The 23224-nt window shown below is 38.3% G+C and overlaps 1 protein-coding gene across 1 annotated transcript in view; it reads left to right on the plus strand.

Annotated features, from left to right (window-relative positions):
- SPTA1 (spectrin alpha, erythrocytic 1) overlaps positions 1 to 23224 on the plus strand; it is a 66588-nt gene that overhangs the window by 32942 nt on the left and 10422 nt on the right. The window contains exons 25-42 of the mRNA XM_005663219.3: positions 2244 to 2335; positions 3215 to 3359; positions 4455 to 4636; positions 6829 to 6928; positions 7043 to 7240; positions 8301 to 8444; positions 8973 to 9076; positions 9502 to 9664; positions 9903 to 10034; positions 10551 to 10688; positions 10873 to 10977; positions 12024 to 12232; positions 13400 to 13520; positions 14115 to 14236; positions 15634 to 15766; positions 16239 to 16337; positions 17315 to 17477; positions 18050 to 18126. Coding sequence (XP_005663276.2) covers positions 2244 to 2335; positions 3215 to 3359; positions 4455 to 4636; positions 6829 to 6928; positions 7043 to 7240; positions 8301 to 8444; positions 8973 to 9076; positions 9502 to 9664; positions 9903 to 10034; positions 10551 to 10688; positions 10873 to 10977; positions 12024 to 12232; positions 13400 to 13520; positions 14115 to 14236; positions 15634 to 15766; positions 16239 to 16337; positions 17315 to 17477; positions 18050 to 18126 — 2427 coding nt within the window. The remainder of the gene's footprint in view (positions 1 to 2243; positions 2336 to 3214; positions 3360 to 4454; positions 4637 to 6828; positions 6929 to 7042; positions 7241 to 8300; positions 8445 to 8972; positions 9077 to 9501; positions 9665 to 9902; positions 10035 to 10550; positions 10689 to 10872; positions 10978 to 12023; positions 12233 to 13399; positions 13521 to 14114; positions 14237 to 15633; positions 15767 to 16238; positions 16338 to 17314; positions 17478 to 18049; positions 18127 to 23224) is intronic.

Here is a 23224-nt window from a genome sequence, read left to right on the forward strand (position 1 = left end):
TGTCCCTTTTTGCTATATAGCAAAGTGACAAAATTGTATATATATATTCTTTTTCTCACATTATCCTCCATCATGTACCATCACAAGTGACTATATACAGTTCCCTGTGCTATAAGGCAGGGTCTCATTGCTTATCCACTCCAAATGCAATAGTTTGCATCTACTAACCCCAAACTCCCAGTTCATCCCATTCCTTCCCTCTCCTCCTTGGCAACCACAACTCTGTTCTCCATATCCATGAGTTTGTTTCTTTGCTATAGATAGGTTCATCTGTGTCATATACCAGATTCCGAATATAAGTGTTATCATATGGTATTTGTCTTTCTCTTTCTGACTTACTTCACTTAGTATGAGAGTCTCTAGTTCCATCCAGGTTGCTGCAAATGGCATTATTTTATTCTTTTTTATGGCTGAGTAGTATTCCATTGTATATATATACAACATCTTCTTAATTTATTCATCTTTTGATGGACATTTTGGTTCTTTCTATATCTTGGCTATTGCAAATAGTGCTGCAGTTAACATAAGGGTGCATGTATCTTTTTCAATGAAAGTTTTGTCCAGATATATGCCCAGGAGTGGGATTTCTGAGCCATATTGTAGTTCTATATTTAGTTTCCTAAGGTACTGTTTTCCATAATGGTTGTACCAATTTACGTTCCCATCAACAACGAAGGAGAGTTCCCTTTTCTCCACACCCTCACCAGCATTTGTTATTTATTGATTTGTTAATGACAGCCATTCTGACTCATGTGAAGTGGTACCTCCTTGTAGTTTTGATTTGTATTTCACTAGTAATTAGTGATGTTGAGCTTTATTTCATGTGCCTGTTGACCATCTGTATATCTTCTTTGAAGAAATGTCTTTTCAGGTCTTCTGCCCATTTTTCAATAGGTTTGTTGATTTTTGGCTATTGAGTTGTATAAGTGGTTTGTATATTTTAGAGATTAAGCCCTTTTCAGTTGCATCATTTGAAACTATTTTCTCCCATTCCATCCATTTTGAGTTTATTTTTGTGTGTGGTATGAGGGTATGTTCCAGTTTAATCGATTTACATTTGGCTGTCCAGTTTTTCCAGCATCACTTTCTGAAGAGACTGTCTTTTTCCCATTTTATGTTCTTGCCTCCTTTGTCAAAGATTAGTTGGCCATAGGTGCCTGGGTTTATTTCTGGGTTCTCTATTCTGTTCCATTGGTCTGTATGTTTGTTTTGGTACCAGTACCACACTGTCTTGTAGCTTTGTAATATTGTCTGAAGTCTGGGAGAATTATGCCTCCTGCTTGGTTTTTTTTTCCCTCAGGGTTCCTTTGGCAATTCTCAGTCTCTTATGGTTCCAAATAAATTTTTGGATTGTTCTAGTTCTGTGAAAAGTTTCATGGGTAATTTGATAGGGATTACATTTAATCTGTAGATTGCTTTGGGTAGTATGGCCATTTTAACAATATTAATTTTTCCAATCCAGGAACATGGACTATCTTGCCATTTCTTTGAATCCTCTTTACTTTCCTTGATTAATGTTTTTATAGTTCTCAGCATATAAGTCTTTCACCACCTTGGTCAGGTTTATTCCTAGGTATTTACTTTTTTTGGATGTGATTTTTAAAAGTAATGTATTTTTATATTCCTTTTCTAATATATGACTTGACATATGCAAATCAAAACACCACATTAACAAAACAAAAGTCAAAAACCACATGATCATCTCAATAGATACATAAAAAGCACTTGACAAAATCCAACATCCATTCATGATAAAAACTCTTACCAAAGTGGGTAATAGAGGGAACATACCTTAACATAATAAAAGCCATTTATGATAAACCCACAGCCAGTATAATACTCAATGGAGAAAATCTGAAAGCCTTCCCACTAAAATCTGGAACAAGACAAGGATGCCCGCTCTCATCACTTTTATTCAACATAGTACTTGAAGTCCTAGCCACAGCAATCAAGACAAACGAAAGAAAGAAAAGGTGTCCAAATTGGAAGAGAAGAGGTAAAATTGTTACTCTATGCAGATGAAATGATACTGTACATAGAAAACCCTAAGGACTCCACACAAAAACTCCAACTGATCAATGAATTCAGCAAACTAGCAGGATACAAGATTAACATTCAGAAATTGGTTGCATATCTGTATACTCTCAATGACATATCAGAAAAGAAATATAAAAATACAATACCCATGTACCCATGTCATCTTCAGACACCTCTGAGCTTAAGTCTGTGTCTACCTCTTTTAGGAGTTGAATGCCCGCTGGGGGTCTTTGCAGAGGCTTGCAGAGGAGCAGCGCCAGTTGCTGGGCAGTGCCCATGCTGTCCAGATGTTTCACAGGTGAGAATTTTAACCCTAAAAAGCAGTGTTGCTCTAGAACCCACTCAAGAACTACCAATTCTAGTGGCTATAGTTAGAACCATAGCCATTAGTTTAACCCTTATTCTGGAGATGGAGATAAGGTGCTTCAGGAAATCAGGTGCTTCAGTAGTAGACCCCTCGCTTGGCATAGGCTACTCCCAGACAACCAACTCAATTTTCTAGTACTTAAGCATGGGTCCTGGTACATAATTAGCAGTCTATATATGTTTTCATCATAATGAATGAAACTTGAAGTTGAAACAAGAGATTTAAGTATATTTCTGAATTAGAAATAGACAGTAGAGGACAACAGACATCAGGCTGACTGTACTGTTGATTCAACATTTTTTCAAATGTCTGATTTCCAAATCTGTTATCTATACTAAGAAACACTCACAACAACGAAGTCAGCAAACAAACAAATAAACAAATACAATGAAAACCAAACATCTTTACTGTGTATAAATATATTTTGGAATATTCAGAGAAGGGAAAACTTAAATGCAGACACGTCTGGTTGTTTAGAGTGGCTAAAGATAGAAAGCCATGAAATATAACAGTTAGGTATGTGGCTTTGCCATCAGGTCACCTGGTTCAAATTTAGGCTCCACCATTTGGCAGTGGTATAAATGTGAGAAAATATTTAGCCTCTTTAAGCTTCAGTTTTCTCGTATGTAAAATGGGATTGATAATAGTAACTAGGGCTCAAATACTTGTTTTAAATATTAAATGAGCTTAAGTTCTAATGCATTAAAATGGATAATAATGATGATGATGGCAGCGATGACTTCCTTGTGCACCCAGCTGGTCTGCCTCTAGCCTACATTATCTCCTAAACTCTTTACTCTCATGCATCAGAGATGCAGATGACACAAAGGAGCAGATAGAGAAGAAGTGCCAGGCCCTCAGTGCTGCTGACCCCGGCTCAGATCTGTTCAGTGTTCAGGCTCTTCAGCGACAGCATGAAGGCTTTGAGAGAGACCTCACACCCCTGGGGGAAAAGGTGAGATGTGCTTTCAAGCTTTTCTAACACGTCCCTCTTCACATGTATGTATATCTATTAACATCCTCTTTTCCCATTTTGTCTTCTTTCTTTTCTTTCTTTCTTTCTCTTTCTTCCTTTCTTTTTTCTTTTTTTCTTTTTAGGGTCACACCACAGCATATGGAAATTCCCAGGCCAGTGGTTGAATTGGAGTTGCCACAGCTGCCAGCCTTTGCCACAGCCACAGCAGTGTGGGATGTGAGCTACACCACAGCTCATGGCAACACTGGATCCTTAACTCTCTTAGCAAGACTAGGGATGAAACCTCATGGATCCTAGTCAGTTTTTTTTTTTTTTTTTTAACCACTGAGCCACAACTGGAACTCCTCCATTTTATCTTCCAGTCTCTTATCCTTATAGTTCTCTTTGTCTTACTCCACACTTGTTCTTTTACCTTGTCCTTGAGGCAAGTCCACTAAAAGGGAATGCCCCAGGACCAATAACATGGAGGGAAAAAATATTGGAAATGAACCTCCTACTATTCAGATACCTCTTTAGTAGTTCCTAGTGACCTGAACTTATAGAAGTTAGTTGAAGGCCAGCAGCCTAAGATAACTAAGAAATGGCCATACCTAGGATAACCAGGCCTGTGCCTAAGTATAGTGCAGAGTTTCCTTAGCAAGGAATTGAATGAGCTTAATCCTAGTCTGACCAAAAAATGAACTCTTGAGCTTGCCAAATACATTCTGGAATAAATCAGAAGCACCATACAACTTGCATTATCACAAAGATCAAAAAGAAGCACAAAAAAAATGTCTGTATTAGAAAGATTTTCCCATTAAAAATCAGGTGCTTGCCACCAGCCAACAGAGGCACTTAACTACCCTGCCCAACAGCCTTCTCATCTTAAAAAGAAAAGGTATGGTCATGTCAAGTTTGACTACTCCAGGGAATGATCATGGATACCAAAAGCGTTGCCACTACTTTATAAAGTAGCAAGGTGTTCTTGTACCTCACTGATACCTGAGGATGGAGTACCACCTGGGCTTGGAACTCTTGCTTGGCTAGGATTCAGTTGTGACTCTATGCTGATTGCCAGAGCTCTTGACCTCCTAGGTGAACATATTGGGGGAGACAGCAAATCGGCTCAGTGAGTCCCACCCAGATGCCACTGATGACCTGCAGAGGCAGCGGTTGGAGTTGAAAGAGGCCTGGGAAGACCTGCTGGGGCATACAGAGGACCGTAAAGAGAACCTACAGGAGGCCTTAAAATTCTACCTGTTCCTCAGCCAGGCCAGGTAAAGCTCCAGAGGCAGACTTCCACTAGCTGGGTAGGGAATTTCCATGTCTGGCCCATGGGTGGAACTTCTAGCAGAAGTCTGGGTCCAGGTGCTCTTTATTGCTGGGTTTGGAGGATACATCTATGTCAAGATTATACCTGAGGCACAAAACTCTCAGGTTTAATATTTCAAGCCATAAAATACTGAATTCTGAAGGAATGTGAGGCATTTAGGCCAATTAAATAAGCTTATATAGAGTTGTATACTATATATAGGGTGCTATATTAAGAGTTGTAGGATGTGGGGGGTTATTTTATTGGAGAAACAGTGAAAAATACAGAAAACCATGGTATATGATATCACTTATATGTGGAATCTAAAATATGGCACAGATGAACCTATTTACAAAATAGAACAGACTCACAGACATGGAGAATAAGACCAGTAGTTGCCAAGGGGGAAAGGGGAAGGAGTGGAATGGACTGGGACTTTGAGGTTGGTAGATGCAAACAAGCACAGGGATTTATAATCTCTTGAGACAGATCATGATGGAAAGTAATGTTTTATAAAAATGCATAAATGAGTCACTTTGCTGTACAGCAGAAATTGGCACAACATTGTAAATCATCTATACATTAATGTAAAAAAAAGGAAACCATGGTAGAACATGAGTGTTCATGATTCGAGGGCAACAGAATCATGAGTTTTGTATGTCACATAAGGAGAAGCAGCAAGAGAAAAACTCAGAAATGTTGAGATCAAATCCTAGAGAAGTTCCATTGCGTGGCTAAAGAGTTTAGATATTATCACAGTATAGCAAATACACATTTCATTTATGGAACATTTCCCACATTCTGCCCCAAGAGATCAGTTTGGTGGGAGGAGCATTTAGAATCGAGGTTCAGGAAGTAGTAGCTCACTTTTTTGAAGTCAAAAGAAGGTGGCAACTTTGGCAGATGACTGTAGTTGCCCTTGACAACCCCCTCCCCAATTCAGCATCTCTGGAAAGCTACAGTTTTTCATACAGTGTAAATAAATAGCCTCCAAACCCATTCCTAAAAATCAAATATATGTGTCTATATCTCTGTTGTCTCTGTACTTCAGATTCCAAGTCAAAAGCTTCCCTTTTCTCTTTGTGAAGTCTTATTCTTCAATATTACAGAAGTAATATATTCCCAGCCTCAGAGCAACTCTCATACATTATTTTATCACTTTATGACAGTATTGCATTTTAGGGTTTTTTTAAAATATGTATTAAGGTCTATATTTTGTTTGCTTTTTTCCCTTTCAATATAAAGTGTGAACTCCTGGAAGGCACAGATATGTCTCTTTCACAATATCTGGTACTTAGTATATACCCAATAAAAAACTTAGTTGTTTAAGTAAGTGAATAAATTAATTCACAAAAGAAGAGACCATTCTGCCCCAAAGCTAAGGATTCTTATTTAGCAAACAAGAGCAAGGACACTCCTTATGTGATGAGGACACTCCTTATGTGATGAGACGCTTAATTTGATCATTACTTGTAAATTTTAAGTCAATGTGTTACTTTTTGACATTTTAGCCTCTGGGGCAGATGAACTTTAGCCCTCCTTGTTTAACTTCTTGACTGCCAAAAGAGTGGGAAATAGGCTCTGACCAAATCAATACCTTGGGGGAGGGGTGTGTGTGTGTGTGTGTGTGTGTGTGTGTGTGTGTGTGTGTGTGGTGTGCAGAAACATTCCCACGATTCTATTGGGAATAGAAGAAAGACATATCTACCCTGAGATTCTGTGCTAAGATCTTAAACCCAAGAGTCCACTTTAAAGGAACAGAACTTGTTAGGAGTAATGGAATATGTACCAGTCCAAGATTCCAGTCTTTGGAGTCTAGTCCAGATTCTGCTTTTAGTTATATCCTATGGGTGAATCACTTAATTCTTTAAGTAAACTTTTGCATCTCCAAAATGCAAAGAAAAGAATTCCCAGAATCCCACACAGAATTTTGCAAAGATGGAGAGAGATAATATATGCGAATAAATTTTCAAATGCCAAGGACTGCTATTATTAAATTATATAGTGTAAACAGCAAACCTAACTTCTGTAAAGCATATAATCCAGAGAAAGTGTTGATCTGGAAATGTTTTCTAGAGAGAAAAAAGCCCAAGGGCAAACAGTTCTACAGCAAGTTGCAAGCTTTTCTTGTCAATCTCAATATGTCTGTTTCTCCAGGGACCTGCAGAATTGGATCAGTGGCATTGGTGGCATGGTATCGTCCCAGGAGCTGGCTGAGGATTTAACTGGCACAGAGATCTTGATTGAGCGACACCAGGTATGGCTACAAAAGGCAGAGCCATTGATCACATGACCTCACAACCTTCCCTCACTTTGTAACTTCGGTGAGATATCATTGGCCTCACCCGTCTCTGCCCCCTTTTACCCACAGGAGCAGCGTGATGAAATAGAGGCGGAGGCTCCCACCTTCCAGGTCTTGGAAGACTTTGGTAGAGATCTTATAAGCAGTGGGCACCGGGCCAGCCCTGAAATAGAAGAAAAGCTGCAAACCGTCAGACTAGAGAGAGATGAGCTGGAAAAAGCTTGGGAACAACGCAAGAAGATGCTAGATCAGTGTCTGGAGTTGCAGGTACTGTAAATTCCCAATTGTCAGGCAGGATTAGCTGCAGTCTGTTTCTTCTATGCAATTTTTAATTTTTTTTATTTTTATTTTTTATTTTTATCTTTTTTGCTTTTTAGGGGCAAACATGTGACATATGGAAGTTTCCAGGCTAGGGGTTGAATCAGAGCTGCAGCTGCCAGCCTACACCACAGCCACAGCAACACCAGATACAAGGCATATCTGAGACCTACACCCACAGCTCATGGCAACGCTGGATCTTTAACCCACTGAATGAGGCCAGGGATTAAACCTGCATCCTAATGGATACTAGTTGGGTTGGTTACTGCTGAGCCACAATAGGAACTCCCTCTGTGAAATTTTACATGATTAATACAGACACTCATTTCCCTGGACTTCCATGCTGAAAATTTAAGGACATCTCTTGATTATCTGACATTGCATTTTCTGCTTTGTAGTGTTCTTTGCTTCTTATTCCTATCAAAAAAAAAAGCCAAACAAAATGGGTCCAGTCCCAGGATATGGGAGCATGAATTGGGTGATCATAACTTATTGATTGATTTGTATTGTGAACCTATTGTGTGCAGGGCCTTGGGAACACACAGATTAGTAAAATATTGTCCCTTTTCTAAAAGTAGTGAAATTAGACATGTAGGCAGATCATTCTAGTGTAGTAAGATGATTACTGATATAACAAAATGTATGAGTGATTTGAGGCTATAGAAGAGGGAGTGATTAGAGCTTTTGAGGGAGGGGAGTGAGAGTGTCATAGGCTACCCTGAAAAATACTGTTTACCAGAGTCTTAAAGAAATAACCAGCCAGTATTCACTATGTACAGCATATGGGAAATAGAGAGTGGAGGATAACTTATACGAAAACATAAAGCATGTTTTGGGGAAAGACTGAAAAGTCCAATAGAGCTAATATTTATGGTATGAATTCTTCTTAGAAGAATATTGGTACCCTTTATAGGATCCCCTATATTAATATCATAGGAGATGGGTGAGATCATTTCTTTTGACTATCTAGAATGAACAAACCATATGCATTTAACTTTATTTCTCATAGTTGTTCCGAGTGGACTGTGATCAGGCTGAGAACTGGATGGTGGCACGTGAGAATTACCTGAGTTCAGATGATAAGGGTTCCTTAGACAGTCTGGGGGCCCTGATGAAGAAATGTGATGATTTGGACAAAGCCATCACCACCCAGGTAATAACAGCCAATATTAGAATTCCAATAATAACACTAGTAATAATAACAGAAATCCTGCACATGTATGTGGCTTTATGATTTATAAATATTTTAATTCCCACTTGCTTCTTACAGAAAACTCTGAGGTAGGCAAGGTAGTCCTAGCCAAGTTATATGTTACCTTGGACAATTTTACTTTAAATCCAGCTTTTTGAAACCTGCTTTTTAGAATTGGGAATTATTTTATATACTTCCAATATCCCATCCTATGTAGGACAATAGGCATGGGTAGTATATAGGGAACTCAGTACCACACAAGTAGCCCATCTCAGTGTCATTATTAATGTTTCTCCTTTTATTAAAATCCCTCTCCCTATAAGGCATTGACCTTTGGCCTTGTTTCTTTTCCCCTTTGTGAAGCCACAAAGGATATTGCTCTTCTTTTCTAGGAGGGAGTCTGGGATCGCACCAAGGGCTTAATTTCTGGATGTACGTTTTTTGGTTTTTTTGTTGTTGTTGTTATTTTTCCCCCTTACCTTTATCTAGGACAAGAAGATCACTGAACTAGAACTTTTTGCTGAACGGCTTATAGCTGATGACCACTATGCCCAGGAAGAGATTGCTGTTCGGCTCCAACGGATATTGGACAGGTCAGGCCTAAGCAGTTGTTTGCACTTCTTTGCTAGCATTGATGATAAGGATAGCCCTATGAGCTCTTCTCATTTCCAAATACCTAAAACTATCTTTTGACACTTTGGGAAACGTTCTGATCTAGACTCAAGAATGAAAGACTTGGAAAGGTGCCTTAGAAATTATCTGACTTAATCACTGTATTTTATATCTGAAAATAATGAGACCATGTTATATATAACATATAAATATGTAATAGTATATAATATAGGATGTAATATGTAATAAATATATAAGTAATATATAATTACATTATATGTATGACATAAATATATAAATAATGAGAAGAGAAAGGGCAGATTGGCAAATGGGAAGATTCAAGGATATGGCATTAGAGCTTGGTGGAAGGGTGGAGGGCAGAGAGCGATCTAGCCCAATTTTCCAGATGGAAGGCTCTCAAAGCACAACTTATTGCTGAACGAACAAAACTTGGAGACTCTGCTGACCTAAAACAATTCTACCGTGATCTTGAGGACCTAAATGAATGGATCAGTGAGATGCTGCCCACAGCCTGTGATGAATCCTACAAAGACACCACCAACATTCAGGCAAGTTCATACTAAGAATCTTGGAAAATGTCAGCACGCTGAGATAACCAGATGAATGGTTACCTCCTAGGACTGAACATTTCTTGGCTGTTCAGGGACTTCTGACTCTAATGTGGAGTGGGTTCTTCAGAAGTCATAACCTTGGTGATGATAGAAAGATTAACCCTTCCTTTTAAACAAATGTATCTTATCTTGCTTCCTAAATCAGATGGCAACTTAATTTCTGTTTTCTCATCAGAGAAAATACCTGAAGCACAAAACCTTTGAAAATGAGGTCCATGGCCGAACCGAAGAGGTGGAAGGAGTTATCAACTTGGGGAATGCGCTGGTTGAGCGGAGGGCATGTGATGGCAATGAAGAGACCGTGAAGGTAAGAGTTCGCCCAGAATGAGTCTGGGCTACAAAGACATATGAAGAGAAACTTTTTATACTCTTTCAATGCTTCCATAGTAGCATGTGTAGGGATATTAAATGCGTTCTGTGGTTAATAATCTTCCCTTTTACTTTTGCATAAAGGAAGAGGAAATAGGGATGCTCAGACGTTATCACTTCCATCATACTCAGTACCCTGAGCTCCAAGAAAACTTTAGACTTAATGCCTATGTGTTATTATGCTTGCTTTATATTTTCTATCCCTACTGCCAAGAATTTGTGCATTTAGGCATCAGCCTCTGTAATCAGCCCAGGAACTGTTCTTCAGAATGCCTTTTAACACCTCCTGTTGCTTTCCCAGATTTAAACCAGCATGACTGGTTTAAAATATATGATAATTCAAGTACTGGAAGATTTTTGGTTAGTTCCTAGCTTCAGAGCCTCCCTACATTGTCCTTTCAAGTTGTCATAGGATCCTATACTCCATAATGACCCCTCAATTTTGGGGAGTTAGGGTCAAGTGGAAGAGTTGGAGAAAGAGTGGAACCACTTGCTTGAGAGAACAGCTGACAAAGGACAGAAGCTCAACGAAGCTAGTCGCCAACAGAGATTCAACACAGGCATCCGGGACTTTGAGTTCTGGCTCTCAGAGGTAATTACATCTGGAAATAGTTGGAGCATGGGAGCTTAATAAATACTTGTCAGATAAAGAGACTTTTGCATGAACAATTTCCTTGACTCTTCTTGGGGAAAGTTTGGGGGCATGGTTGCTAATTCTGTTCTCCTTAAAGACAGTTTTCATCTGACAGCTTTATTGTTCATCCTTCCACTTCCAGGCAGAGACACTGCTGTCCATGAAAGACCAGGCCAGGGATTTGGCTTCAGCAGGAAACTTGCTTAAGAAGCATCAGCTGTTGGAAACAGAGATGCTGGCCCGAAAGGTAAGTAGTGTTAGAATTCCACTTCTCTGGCCAGAATGGAAATGTCTGTGACTTTTCTCTTCTCTGTTTTAGGAGTCCATTTGATAACACATTCTTGCAAAACTGAACTTAGTGTTCTCAGCCAGCAGGTCATTATAACCAGGTCAAATCCATAGGCTGCTGAGCTGTTGCAATAATTGTCAACCTATTATCATTAAACTCTGGATCTAAGACTCTAAGAAGTAGATCCCCAAAACTATATTGTTTACTGTTTAAGGATCCAGGGATATAAATATTATATTCCAAAACCTAATATTTGATCTGGTCTTTGAAAGAAAATGGAAGTTTATTTAAAAAAACCACTGGGGGAAAAGAATCAGATGGCGTATGTGCATGGTGTTGAACTATACCTATACTCTGAAAATTCTATGAATTCCAGCTGTATCCTAATATCAAGCAGAGAGGTGTCATGAGAGCTGTGATAAACATTCAGACCAGTGTTAATTTCACACTGGAGGATTTTATATCATCAGTATCTGTGAGTAACACAGATATCCACGGAAAAGTCAAAGGCTTTCTAAGTTGAGTTTCAGGACTTGATATTTCCTGTGACATCACTAGGGGACAGAAATATAGTGTAAATAGACACAGAAGAGGCTCAATGTGTTCAAGATGTGACCAGCCTAAGAATGTCACCAATAGAGTGGCTTTTCTTGAATCTTTCAATCAATTAATCTATGCCACACTCAGCACCGTGAAGGAAAGTAGTTCTATTTGGAGACACAGTGCTTATTTGCCAAGGTCTTATTTCCTAGATGGGAAAGAGGAAGAAAATACAGGGGAAAACATCGGAAGGCCAAATGTTCAGTTTGAGTGATGTTTCTGTTCTCTCCATGTTGCCTCTGGTCTTGCCCTTTTCCAATCTGAGTTAAAAGAGCATACAGTCACATTCATTATCTTCAGAACAATCTATTTGTCCCAGTCTTTGAACCTGAACCACTGGTAAAGTCCAGGGTCTACTTAATACCTGTACTATACTATTCATTGAGGATACTTGGGCTTTCTAGGATGCACTCAAGGACCTGGATACTTTGGCTACAGATCTGATCTCCAGTGGAACTTTCAATACTGAACAGATTGTGGAGAAAAGAGATAATGTCAATAAGCGCTTCCTGAATGTTGAGCAATTGTCAGCTGAACACCATGAGAAACTGAAGGAGGACTATGCCTTGTTCCAGTTTTTCCAGGACCTAGACAATGAAGAATTCTGGATAGAGTACGTACTGTCAACTCACATTGCATGGATAGTCCGAGGTTATAGATAACCCACCAAACATGTTCATATGCGATACATGTAACTGTTTCTTACAGCTCTTATTACTTCTTAATCATGTTTGCCTTACCCTAAAATGAACATTAGCTTCATTTTTACCAATTTTTTTCAATATATTGCAGGCAGATGGAGACAGGCATGGAGGGTGCGGGAAGAAGTTCATATAATTCTGGAAAGAAAATTAAGAAACTGTATATGGTTGTTTTAATGGTTCATAGAAAGTGTAATGCTCTTGCTGAATGAGACAGTTGGGCGTTTACAACTTACTAAACTGATGGGATCATTATCATGCTCCTTTCTATATCTAATATGCCACTGATCTTGACACTGGCAAAAAATGTTACATAGTATAGGCTATGGTATCAATTCTACTTTTGTTGTAAAAAAATGTGATTGGGAAACTCTTAACAAATCACGTTTTTTGTCCTACTTCCTATTTACCCTGCCTCACCATGTTCCTCTTCCACAGGCAAGCTGATTCTTACTAGTAATCAATGAATTAGAGGAGAGAAATGTGCATAGAGCAATAAGTAGGACATTTTGAACCTTTTTAGAAACAATAAGATGCTATAATATTGTCTATGTAATCCTTTACTGTACTTCATGGTGATGTTCAAACATGTCATTTTCAGAACCAGTCCAACTACCATGTTTCCTATAATGTCATCTCTTTATACTGATTTTACCTAACTTCATGACTGATATTAGTAGACAGACAAAAAAGGCCGTGAAGGACATATATGCGTATATGTTTGTATATGCATATGAAGTAGATGTTTGTGTATAATTTTCACATTTTTGGAGAAGAAACATTATTGTAAGTTCTCGAGCAAAGAGAAGATACACATATCAACAGGCAGAGGAACTAAAGGATAGCTGTATGACTGCATTTGGTGGAGATCAGTATGTTTTCTTAATTTGTGTTGGCATAAGTCTGCTATTTTGCTGCAAACCTCTGCCACTAATGAATTTTGTGATTACTGACACCAGAGTGTTCCAGAATTTACCGCCACCCCACCTGAGCCAAACACGCACTCTTAGAAAACCATCATTTTAGGATGAACTCAGATGTCTAAAGTCTAAATTTCCTGTTTTCTTCCTTGGTCAAAGGGAGAAGTTGGTGCAAGTGAGATCCCAGGACTATGGGAGGGATCTACATGGGGTTCAGAACTTACTGAAGAAGCACAAACGCCTAGAAGGGGAGTTGGTGGCACATGAACCTGCCATCCAGGTAGGAATAGTAAAATGTGAAGCCTGAAAAGGCAAAATAATGGTAATCCTTCATGTTATGAATCAGTAGGTTGATGCTATACAATGTGAAGGCAGCATGCCAGGGTCATATAGAGAATTAGAGAGTTCACAAGTGTTCTCCTCCACCTTTTGTCTCCTGTGAGTAGAATTCTGTGGAGAAACCCATACTTTTCCCTGGAAGGAGTACTTTTAACAGCCCAGGGCACAGTTGTTGACAATGAGGATGCAAGTTGGGACATCTGGAAAAGCTGTACCTGAACAGAGCTGTATGGAAAGAGAGTGACCCTGAGTCTTGGCTTGGCAGAAGGGTCACCCTGTGACCATGTCCCTAAAGCAGGTCATGGAAAGTAGCCCACTGCAAAGCCAAGGTAATCTGTACGAATACTTGGGGAAGTTTAGCATGCTAGATCTTACTGTGGCTTCTTCATTCTGCCAGGATTGTCAGGACCAACAGAAGCACCATGGAGTTTATAAATGATCTGAAGGGTGGGAAGGATGAGATACTTTGTCAGGGATCTATGGATAAATGGGGAAAGATTGTGGGGTAATATGACCTGGAGGGTGTGTTCTTCAGAATGTGCTGGACATGGCAGCGACGCTGGGAGATAAGACCACTGTGGGGCGAGAGGCGATCCAGGAGAGACTGGATCAGTTTGTTCAGCACTGGGAGCAGCTCAAGGAGCTGACCAAGGCTCGGTGAGTTGAGAGTAGGAGGCCCAGTTCTCTTCTTGAATTTCAGGTATCAGGTTGGTGTTGCTCAGCCTTTCTTCCCCAGCTGCCAATCTCTATCTCTCTTCTAAGTCCCTGCTCAAGTCCTCCATGAAGTTTCCCCCTCTACCCAGGCAGAAATGACACTGCCTTTGTGCTCAGAATATACCGCTATTCTTGCACTTACTTGCAGCTGTCTTTTATCACTGTGGCCCTACATATGTTATCCTTCATACTAGATTATTCTCCACATGTTTCTTTTGCTTTATACATCTCTCCAGTTTTAGCATTATGAGCAGTGCTTAGTAATAAAAGAATGGAAGAATAGTTTTCTCCTTTATAGCCATATAACAGATAGAGTACTTTCTACCTATAATTCTATGCCTATTGGTGGTAGAAAAACATTTCTTCCTGGGGATTTATTCCAGGGAGCTTTTAGCACTTGTGTTAACGTTGTTCGAGAAGAAGGGTTATGCTCAGAGTAGAAAGGAACACTGCTTCCGTGCTGTTATCCTCCAACTCTGAAGTCTTGATACTGTCATTTGGTCAAGGTTTCCTTCCCCCACAAAGATTTACAAACAGTATATGATGCCACAAAACTGAACTTCCGGGACAAAGATTATTACCAAATCATACTTGAATCCACTCACCTGATGTGCAGCAAAGCCAGTCTACTCACACCAGGTTGTGGTGAAGGAAAGTATGAGGTTTATTACTGGGAAAATGAAGGAGAATGGATGGTTTATTCTCAAAAGTCCCAAATATGATGGCTTTAGGGGAAGGGTATTCAAAGGCAAGGTGAGGGGGAGGGTCACAGGGTGTCTGATCAGTTTGTGGATGTTCTTTTGATTGGTTGATGGTGAGGTCACAGGGTGCTATTTAAGGATTATCAGTTTTCTGGCTCTAGCTAGTCTAGGAGTCTTGTTTCTATTGAAAACAGCTCAAGGATATGACCCAGCGTATTATCTATAGCCCTTGAGACTAAACTAAAGATTCTTGACTTTATTTTATGACTAAACTATTATTATTTTGTCTTATCTGACTGCTTTCCATCATTTCTGCATTTTCTCATTTCTCTGGTTAAATTTGCTCTTTGGAATTTGAGGAAAGCCTAGGACGCTAAAGCTTTTCTACAAACAAGAATCAGGGGACATGGGAGTGTGTGTTTGGAGGGGGGGGGGTCTGTCCCTTGGAAGGCCCTGCAGGGTCCTGCTCATTTCAAGGTCTCTCCCTTTACACAAGAATTTGTCCTTGCTGACCAGTAAGCACATATACATTCTTTGGTCCAGTTCAGCTGTGGCTGCCTTGTAAGATTGTGCCTCTCTGCTATGCTCCCACTACTTACTGTGTTTTCTTATCTTCGGGGGCTTATGTTCCTGTTATAGAGGGTTTCAGTTGGGAGAGTCCCTAGAATACTTGGAATTCATGGAGAATGCTGAGGAGGAGGAAGCTTGGCTCAGTGAACAGGAAACTATGGTTGCCCAAGGGGATTCTGGAGACTCTTTGGCTACTACTCAGGTGAGCAACAAGCTGGATGGATCGTTTTTCCTTAATTTGAATCTTTTATTAAGTAGTCCACATTTTCACTTGTAAAATCAGAATCTTTTTTTCTGGTGGAAAAAGAAGACTTTCGGGTCAGTTCTTAGTATACGATGTTATTGATACTTAATATTTTTCTGCTAGATGGAATGTTTCATAGAATTATATAAATTTTAACAGGAATAAATCCTTTATGTATTACCTTGATCAACACTCATTCTAAAATCCAGAAAAGTCATGGCAAGTTAGAAACAACTTGTATTCCTTTGGCAAATGAAGAGATTGGGGAGAGGAATTTAGTGGGGCTCTGCAGAAAGAAGTGGACATTCATGTAGTCTGCCAATTTAGTTGACTCATCCCTGGTGATTGGCATCAAAAGGGGTCAAAATATGGGTGGGATGGATTGTCTGTAGTCTTGGATGTTTTGATTCTCATTGACTCATCTATACAGAGCTTGCTAAAGAAGCTGGAAGCTTTGGAGAATGACTTTGCTGCCCACGAGATCCAAGTGCAAAATGTGTGTGCTCAAGGAAGAGACATCCTGAGTAAGGTGAGCTACTCTAAGCATTCCAGATCAAAAAAGAGTTTTCAAAAAGGGATTGGCCCAAATATAGAATCATGAGCAATGCTAACATCATATGTAGAACTTTGATACTCTCTTGAAAGTTGTCTTTTTGTTGTCATTATTGTTCTCAGCAAATAATTATTTAATTGCTATTTTCTGAAAGTTTTTTCAAGTTCTTCTAGAAACTGTTCTCATATTGTTAAATCATTTGTTGACACTCTTATTCTATGAAGAATATCACATTTAGAAATATCTTATAGGAGTTCCTGTCGTGACTCAGTAGTTAACAAATCCGACTAGGAACCATGAGGTTACAGATTCAGTCCCTGGCCTTGCTCAGTGGGTTAAGGATCCAGCATTGCCATGAGCTGTGGTGTAGGTTGCAGACATGGCTTGGATCCCACGTTGCTGTGGCTCTGGTGTAGGCAGGGAGCTACAGCTCTGATTGGACCCCTAATCTGAGAATCTCCATATGCTGTGAGAGCAGCCCTAGAAAAGGCAAAAAGACAAAAAAAAAAATCTTATAAATGATATACTTTGGTCAAAGAATATTATAAGAATGTTAAGAAATTTGTTTGCAAGCCTTTAAAATGAGGACCACACTGAAACCTCTTTATAATTTGAGAATCATTCCTTTGTTTAAATGCTTGTTTTAACAATTCCTCAGTGATCTAACTGCTACTAAAAGAACCCTAAACAGAGACCACTCTGTACCTTCCAGATGCTTATGCCAACTGCAAAGAAATCACTGATATAAACAAACATGAGAAGATTGTCCAGTAGAAATAATCATCTGGGGGCATAGATGAATAACAGAGTAATTTCTCTAGACATAGAAGAGAGTATTTATATATTTGGAATGAGAGAGCTGAAAGTTTTTTAATAGTACTAAAGAATTTATATTTCTGGATCTGGGCATTCATCAATATATCTGTCTCCTTCTTTCAACTTTGGTGTTACAGGAGGAAAGTCAGCACAAGGAAGAGATTGCTACCAAGATAGAGGCTTTGAATGAAAAGACTCCTTCTTTGGCCAAGGCAATTGCTGCTTGGAAGTCACGATTGGAAGATGATCATTCCTTTCAGCAGTTCAACTGGAAGGCTGATGTAGTTGAGACCTGGATCGGTACGATTCGTGAGGGCCAGGGTCTTTGGGTTTGAGAAACACTGATAATTCCGCTTATAGAATGAACCCTGGGGCTGTATCCCTTACCATAGGAGTAGAGATGCTCCCTTCATCATCCACAGCTCTTCTGTCTAGACACAATTACAATTACACATACATACAGAGAAACATGCTGAGGGTATAACTAAGTATTGTAATTCCAGAGAATATCTTCTTTGGAAATTGGTGATTTCGCATGTGATATTCAGAAAGATAGGGCCATGGCAAAATGTTCTAGGAAATAAACGGTCTGTTTGATTTACTTCTAATTTATGTCTAATTTGCAATTTTCCTTTGTTCTATGAAATATTCAAAAGTCCTCTTGGCTCCAGCTCTATTTCACTCTGTTTTATCCTGCATAAGTCTAGAAAAACAATTCACTGGACTCCACGGCTCCCATATTCCAATGAATTATCTACTTTGAGAAGCAGGAGGCTCTGTTGTGGCCTAGAGTAAATATTCCTTTTCTCCTTATCAAGCTTGATATAACACTGGCTCTCTATCCCTTCTTATTCATTATCTTTGCTCTTCAGCTGAGAAAGAAACAAGCCTGAAGACCAATGGCAATGGTGCAGACCTCGCTGCCTTCCTCACTCTCCTGGCAAAGCAGGTGAGAGCAGAGTTGCCTTGTTGATAGTGCTGGTGGAGTCCAAGACCCACAGCACACGGAAGCTTAACACATGGGACTAATTCATTCCTAAATTTTGTGGTTTTATTGTCTTTAGGACCCATAATATTGTTCCTCAATCTTCCTGATGGAGATAATTTGCTAATTTTCTCTTCCTCATTTCTTTCATCTGACTTGCAAGTAGGTGTTTATTTTTATTAGAAAACCAACTTTGGGCTTTTTAGTTTTTCTCTGTTGTATCTTTGTATTATATTCCATTAATATCTTTTTATATCTTTATCATTTTCTTTAACTTTTTGTGGGATTATTTAAATTTTTTAGAAAATTCAGAAAGATATTGACTTTATTAAATATTTAATTATTCTTTTTTCTGTTTATTTATTTGATTGTTATTTACCCAATACAATTTTTTTTTCTATCGTACAGCATGGTGACCTAGTTACACATACATGTACACATTCTATTTTCTCACATTATCTTGCTCCACCATAAGTGACTATACATAGTTCCCAGTGCTACACAGCAGAATCTCATTGCTAATCCATTCCAAAGGCAATAGTTTGCATATTTTAAATCCCAAGCTCCCAATCTACCCTGCTCCCCCGCCCCCCCCTTGGCAACCACAAGTCTCTTCTCCAAGTCCACAATTTTCTTTTCTGTGGAAAGGTTGCTTTGTGCCATATATTAGATTCCAGATATAAGTGATATCATATGGTATTTGTCTTTCTTTCTCTGACTTACTTCACTCAGTATGAGAGTTTCTAGTTCCATCCATGTTGCAAAAAATGGCATCATTTTGTTCTTTTTTATGGCTGAGTAGTATTCCATTGTGTGTATATACCACATCTTCCTAATCCAGTCATCTGTCGATGGACATTTGAGTTGATTCCATATCTTGGCTATTGTGAATAGTGCAATGAATATGAGGGTGCATGTGTCTTTTTTAAGGAAAGTTTTGTCCAGATATATGCCCGAGAGTGGGGTTGCTGGGTCATATGGTAGTTCTATGTATAGATTTCTAGGATACCTCCATACTATTCTCCACAATAGTTGTACCAGCTTACATTCCCACCAACAGTGCCAGAGGGTTCCCTTTTCTCCACACCCCCTCCTGCCTTTGTTATTCGTGGACATATTATTAATGATGGCCATTCTGACTGGTGTGAGGTGGCATCTCATGGTAGTTTTGATTTGCATTTCTCTAGTAATCAGGGACATTGAGCATTTTTTCCATGTGCTTGTTGGCCATCTCTGTGTCTTCTTTGGAGAACTGTCTATTCAGGTCTTTTGCCCATTTTTCAGTTGGGTTGTTGGCTTTTTTGCTGTTGAGTAGTATAAGTTGTTTGTGTATTTTAGAGATTAAGCCCTGTCAGTGCATCATTTGAAACTATTTTCTCCCATTCTGTAAGTTGTCTTTTTGTTTTCTTTTTGGTTTCCTTTGCTGTGCAAAAGCTTGTCAGTTTGATTAGGTCCCATTGGTTTATTTTTTGCTTTTATTTCTGATGCTTTAGGAGACTGACCTAAGAAAACACTTGTAAGGTTGATGTCAGAGAATGTTTCGCCTATGTTCTCTTCCAGGGGTTTGATGGTGTCTTGTCTTATACTTAAATCTTTAAGCCCTTTTGAGTTTATTTTCATGCATGGTGTGAGGGTGTGTTGTAGTTTCATTGCTTTGCATGCAGCTGTCCAGGTTTCCCAGCAATATTTGCTGAAAAGACTTTTTTCCCATTTTACATTCTTGCCTCCTTTGTCAAAGATTAATTGACCATAGGTGTCAGGGTTTATTTCTGGGTTCTCTATTCTGTTCCATTGGTCTGTATGTCTGTTTTGGTACCAGTACCACACTGTCTTGATGACTGTGACTTTGTAATATTGCTTGAGGTCTGGGAGAGCTATGCCTCCTGCTTGGTTTTCGTTCCTCAGAATTGCTTTGGCAATTCTGGATCTTTCGTGGTTCCATATAAATTTTTGGATTTTTCTAGTTCTGTGAAAAATGTCCTTAGTAATTTGATAGGGATTGCATTGAATCTGTAGATTGCTTTGGATAGTATGGCCATTTTTATAATATTAATTTTTCCAACCCAGGAGTATGGAATATCTTTCCATTTCTTTACATCTTCTTTAATTTCCTTGATTAATGTTTTATAGTTCTTGGCATGTAAGTCCTTTACCTCCTTGGTCAGGTGTATTTCCAGGTATTTTAGTTTTTGGGGTGCAATTTACAAGGTATTGTGTTTTTGTCTTCCTTTTCTAATATTTCATTGTTAGTATACAGAAATGCGACTGATTTTTGAATGTTAATCTTATATCCTGATACTTTGCTGAATTTGTTGATCAGTTCAAGTAGATTTTGGGTTGAGTCCTTAGGGTTTTCTATATATAGTATCATGTCATCTGCATACAGTGACAGTTTTTACCTCTTCTCTTCCTATTTAGATGCCTTTTATTTCTTTTGTTTGTCTGATTGCTGTGGCTAGGACTTCCAGTACTATGTTGAATAACAATGGTAAGAGTGGACATCCTTGTCTTATTCCAGATTTTAGTGTGAAGCCTTTCAGCTTTTCTCTATTGAGTATTATATTTGCTGTGGGTTTGTTTTTTCTAATATGTTGATTTCAGGATTTAGATTTCCCTTTAAGCGAGCCTTTAGCTACATTTCATAAATTTCATATTATCTGTGTTATCATTCAACTAGAAATGTTGTGTTATTTCTAATGTAATTTCTTTTTTTTTTTTTTGTCTTTTTAGGAATATTTACCCAAATTACATACCCGGAGTCACATTTTTAGGAATTTCTCTGCATATATATATGAAATAATGTATATGCATGGTTATTTATTATAGCTATGTATTTATTATTTTATTTTATTTATTTATTTGGTCTTTTTGTCTTTTTAGGGCTGCACCCACAGCATATGGAGGTTCCCAGGATAGGGGTCCAATTGGAGCTGTAGCCGCTGGCCTACACCACAGCCACAGCAATGCCATATCTGAGCCACATCTGCGACCTACACCACAACTCAAGGCAACGCTGGATCCTCAACCCACTGAATGAGGCCAGGGATCAGACCTGCATCCTCATGGATACTAGTTGGGTTCATTAACCACTGAGCCACAACAGGAACTCCTCTAATTTAATTTCTTATTTGACCTGCTGGTTATTCTGTAGTGCACAGTTTAATTTCCAAGCATTTGGGAATTTTATCATGATCTTTTTGGATGTTTATATCTAGTTTATTCCATTTTATTTTAAAAGCATATTGGGTGTTATTTTAAAAGGGCGATTTAAAATAATAGTGAATAGTATTTGTACAATTGAAAAGAATGTGTATTTTGCAATAGTTTATAATACCTGTCAGAACTCATGTTGCTTAAACACTTATTTTTATATATTAAAGGTATATTAAAAGTTGTGTTGACATATAGAATTATGAAATCATCTTAAATTGATACTTTTAATTATGAAAATTCCTCTTTTTAATAGCACTTCTTTTTTTAAATGTTTCTTAAAGTTTTTTTCCTTATGTTAGTATACTACACCAGTTTCCTTTTGTTTACTATTTGCAATGTGCATCTATTTCCATCCCTTTTTATATTTCTATGTCTTTATATTTTGTTTTTGTTGTTGATTTGGTAGATTTATAAATTGCAATAAGATTACCACTGTAGATTAGCTAACACCTTCATCCCATAGCATAATTTCATTTCTTTTTTGAGGTGACAACATTTAAAATTTACTCTCAGTAACTTTAAAGTACATAATATAGAAATATTAGCTATAATATTATATCTCCAGAACATTATATCTCCAGAACATGTTAATCTTATAAATGGAAGTTTGACCAGTTTCTCCCCATTTTCCTTACCTCCCAGCCCCTTGCAACCACCAATGTACTCTAAGTTTGGTTGTTTCTCTGAGTTTGAAGTTTTTAGATTCTACATATAAGTAACATTACATAGTATTTGTCTTTCTCTGCCCAACTTTTTTCACTTAGCATAATGCCCTCAAGTTCCATTCAAGTTGTTGCAAACAGCAAGGTTTCCTTCCTTCTTTCTGATGACTGAATACTATTCCAAATAAGTGAATCACACATCTTCTTTATTTATTGATCTGTTGACCAGTACTTAGGTTGTTTTCATATCTTGGCTCTTGTGAAAAATGCTGCAATGAACATAGAAGTGCAGGCTGTCTACATATCTTTTATAAATATTGTATAGTTTGAATATTGATTTATTATCTCTTTTGATCATTTTAATGGAATAGTGCATCCATTTACATTTAAAATAACTAATTCATAAATTTTACTTAAAGCTATAAATTAATACCTCCCCCATCCCATCCCTTATCCAACTCCTACTTTTTCTGGTAATGATTCAAGACATGATTTCAATTTTTCTGAGGACTAGCTTTTTTTTTTTTTTTTCAGTTTGCTGTTAAACCTAGAGCCTTTTGAGGTTTCAACTAAACCTCTTTCACCAGGGCTGCTCCTAGGTTGTGTGTCCTAATCTCAGCACTGTATGACTATGGAAAATTCTTAGATTTTATTTATTTATTTATTTATTTATTTAAGTAGAGTTGATTTACAGTGTTTCTTCAATTTCTGAGGGATAGCAAAGTGACCCAATCATACACAGTTCCCTTTAGATTCTTTAGACTTTTAGAGTCTTAGCTTCTGTTTTCTGCTTCGAGGGCCCATGCTTAGGAATCTATAAGTGCCCTGAGAGAAAAATACAGGGAGATTATTGCACCTTCTTTTCTGCAGCTCCCTTTTCATGATCTCCTCAAATCCTGGATACTCAAGTTCTCAGAACTCTAATTGTTGTCCCTTCAGTCCCATGAGAGCACTGAAACACTGAGTAGTTGTTTTCTCCTCAACTGCTTACCCTGTACAGCTAGTATTTCAAAGGGGAAAGCAACTGAGAGTATTACACTTACTTTACTACTATTCCCTTCTCTCTAGCATTTTGATACCTCAAGTTATACTACTTGAGTTGCATTCTGATCCCCTCAAACAGCAGATAATTTGTACTTTTATCCAGCCATCAAAGTTGTTCTCAAAGGGAGAATTGGTCAAATACA

The sequence above is a fragment of the Sus scrofa genome, chromosome 4 (assembly GCF_000003025.6).
Source record: "Sus scrofa isolate TJ Tabasco breed Duroc chromosome 4, Sscrofa11.1, whole genome shotgun sequence".
Taxonomy (NCBI): Eukaryota; Metazoa; Chordata; class Mammalia; order Artiodactyla; family Suidae; genus Sus; species Sus scrofa.